The 3,229-nt window shown below is 40.1% G+C and overlaps 1 protein-coding gene across 1 annotated transcript; it reads right to left on the bottom strand.

Annotated features, from left to right (window-relative positions):
* Window positions 1–1,999: 1,999 nt before the first annotated feature.
* LOC122614786 lies at window positions 2,000–2,119 on the bottom strand. The gene has a single exon (XM_043789440.1). It carries the CDS (start codon window positions 2,117–2,119, stop codon window positions 2,000–2,002), a length of 120 nt encoding a protein of 39 aa, XP_043645375.1.
* Between the last annotated feature and the right edge of the window lie 1,110 nt (window positions 2,120–3,229).

The following is a 3,229-nucleotide window of genomic DNA, read 5'->3' as shown; positions in this document are numbered from 1 at the left end:
CATCAGCCATGCAATGTTGGCTCTGGTTCCTGTTTCAGATTCTTCTCCGTATCCAGGCTGCCGTTTGTGTTCTGTTGCTGATTCTACGTCGGAGTCTGAATCCGATTCGGATCCCGTCCCGATTCCTCTGCAGCTGGAGTGTCCTGTCTCTGTTTGGCTTCCTTCTGGACCTTTTCCTCCCTTTCTGCTTTGTTTATTTCGCGCTGGTCGTGCTGCTTTCCTTACAATTTCATTTGGCTGCACGGCTATATTTTATCTCTCTTTTCCCCCGCTGCATAGCTGATCCTTGGCGCGGAGCTTTAAAATCTTCATGTATATTTAAATGTTATGTGGGCATTGGCCAATGTGCTCTTCCAAGAGCTAAAGCGGTATGTGCAGATGGCATAATTGATTAGATGTGAAGTGCTTATAACCACTGTGGTTGCTTTAGTCGGTTTTTGCGGGTGGTGGTGCGATGTGGTTGGAGCGGCTAAAAAAGCCATTGTGGAGCACCGTGTTGGATTAAAAGGCGCTTTAAGCGGCAGCTGAGTTTAAGGATATCTCACTGCCTGTCAAACGGAGTGGTCTTTACTGGAGACAGGCTTCTGCAAATGGAATTTTTTGCATGCCCTAAGCTTATTTGCCCGAGAATGTTCTTTTTAATGTGCATTATATGGAAATGAGAAAATACTTGGCTGCTCTGAAAATTTAATAAAATTGTTATGTGAGCATTAATTATATTCACTTAAATTATCTTACATTATATTAAAAAAAATATATAATTAAATTTCAACTCCATTTTTGCTACTTATTTCCTCTATTTACCAAAAAAAAATATTTGCCTGAAATAAAAAACAAATAACTTTTATTCAAACGCCATGAGAAATAAAATCAGTAGGTACTTTATAGTCCCATCTCATTTTTTTCTGATCCTGTCTTATTTTTCGCGTTTGCTTTGGGTTTGCATCACATCCCGCGAACTGTTTGTCATTTTGCAGTGGCATGACACAAGGAAAGCGACGCCAAGGACATCCGAAATGGTTTTCCCAGCCCATCCCTATCGCTCACCATATGAGCCAAGTGAGCGACAGGACGGTGGTGGCGATGGTGGTGTTGTCCTGGCCCATTTCTTTGCCATGGTTTCGGTCCATTCCCCATGACTGTCTGACTGTCCAGCTTTAGTTTGAGCCGAGCTGCTTGTTATGCACGCGCTGATGAAAGACGGGTTCCATTTTTTCCCACTAGCTCTCTCGTGCTGATGTTTTGTTTTGGGCCTGGCTTCAGCTTACAACAATGTTGGTTTGTAGTTTCCGGGTGTTGTTGGCAATCAAAAGCGTGTTTGGCCAACAGCTGGCATGCGCCATTCATTCATTCTACGTAGCAGGAGGACAGGCAACTGCAATCATTTTTATTAATTTTACCCAAAAGGGAATTTATGTTGCCGCCCGAGCTCGGGGTTGTCCTCTTGGTCATTAGTTATGTGGCCAACAGGAAGCGGAGCTCATAAAAGTTCTGGCCACCAGGCCCATATACATATATGCAGATTGCTTCCTGCACTAATTGGATATTTTAATTACATTCGGCAATAAACGAAGCATCAGCCGAAATGGCCAAATAATAACTGCTCAACTACGCATAGAAACGCAAGGGAGCTTTACTTGTGGCCCACTTAAGTCTTCAAACACTGACGGAAAAACAAGTTAAGAGAGAGCTTATTCTCAAGAGTAATTTCTCCTTTAAGGATTTTTTAAACCCTATTCTAAAGTAAACAGTTATAAATAAATCAATTTCGGGGAGTTACAATATAATTTGTTGTTTATATAAATAGCACCGCATTTACAAAGATTCATTTTGTACATTTTCAAAGTGAGATCTATATTAATTTATGTATTTTAGCTTTTATTTCAATCTAGTCGCAGTCAGGAACTTTACAGCCATATAAACAATTTCTCGAATTTTTAATATAAATCCCATATTTTACATTAAAACCGCCCACTATTTTCCCTGTAATTCGAGACGTTTATTTTTCCACAGTGAAATATCCGCCATGTAATTTGTTTGCATAATAACAGTTTGCCATCATCGCATTGCCATTGTTGCTGTCCTGGGTGATGGTTGTTGCCGGCTCATCTGTCTGCATATTTCAAGAGCTGCTCAGCTGCTTGAATTCACAGGACACCGCCATCACCACACAGGGAACCGGGAACCGGGAAAGAAAAGGAGCCGAATTGGCTGCCTGGCTAGGGATAGCCGAAGATTGATTGCCTTATGAATGCGAATGGATATGCATATTAAATGAAATCTAGAGATATTGCGCTAGAAAATGTCATATTTTTATTTGTCTTCAGTGAAAAGCTGCAAATCTGTTTATATTTGGACTGATTTTGGAGTCAACATTTTTCAGAATACAAAAATGCCTGAAGTTAGCGTCTCGTTCTGTGATGTTTTGTAGTGCTAGAAAGTTCGAATGCCACCACAACACTCACAACACCACCGGCGACGACAAATGCACATTAAAAAGCAAAAAGCAACAATAACAGGCGGGCTGGATAAAAAATGAAAACAACCAGAGGAAAAAACTGCCATCACTGGAGCACACTCTTTGTTGCTACGAGGAAAAAATGCTGGGAGCACAGTCGTTAAAACCAAATGTGCTGATTTCCTTAGTACTCCCCAGTACATCTGCTTCCCTTCGCCTCTACAGTAGGGCTATAGCTTTGAATCTAGCCTGGGGTTCCCCCAAAACAGATAGAAAGGATAAACTTTTTGTATGAGAATTCATTTGCGCTTTCGGCCCCTGTATTTTGATACGCTCTTAGTCCTAATGGCCATAAGTGGGCATATTTTGAATACAATCTAAGCTGGTTCTGCCTTATATGAAAATTCGAAAGCTGCTTCTCGTAGATTTTGGCAATTACGAATATATGGAGAAGAATATTACCTAAATAAAGAAGAAACAAAGAATCCTTGTTAATTTCGGCATGACTAATACTTTTGAGAACTAAGCATAACTTATTAATTATTTCAGAAAAACTCTGCTTGCCTGAATGTAATTTTAAAAGAATATATAAATATATATTTCTAAAGAGCAGAACAACACCTCTTACAGAATTAGTTTCCCCAAAATAACGATACCAAATGGCAGTTCCAATTCAATAGCCATGAATCACGCTGAATTATGTTCGCACTAAACTAGAACTCCCGGAACATATTTACGATTTCCAAACTTGCTGACTCTCCAGTTGCCTTC

This window comes from Drosophila teissieri, chromosome 2R (assembly GCF_016746235.2).
Source record: "Drosophila teissieri strain GT53w chromosome 2R, Prin_Dtei_1.1, whole genome shotgun sequence".
NCBI classification, from domain to species: Eukaryota; Metazoa; Arthropoda; class Insecta; order Diptera; family Drosophilidae; genus Drosophila; species Drosophila teissieri.
This window is presented reverse-complemented; position numbering and strand designations above follow the sequence as displayed.

Excerpts from the sequence above, each read along its gene's own strand:
- LOC122614786 (XM_043789440.1), bottom strand. The coding sequence starts at position 2,119 with ATGCAGACAGATGAGCCGGCAACAACCATCACCCAGGACAGCAACAAT.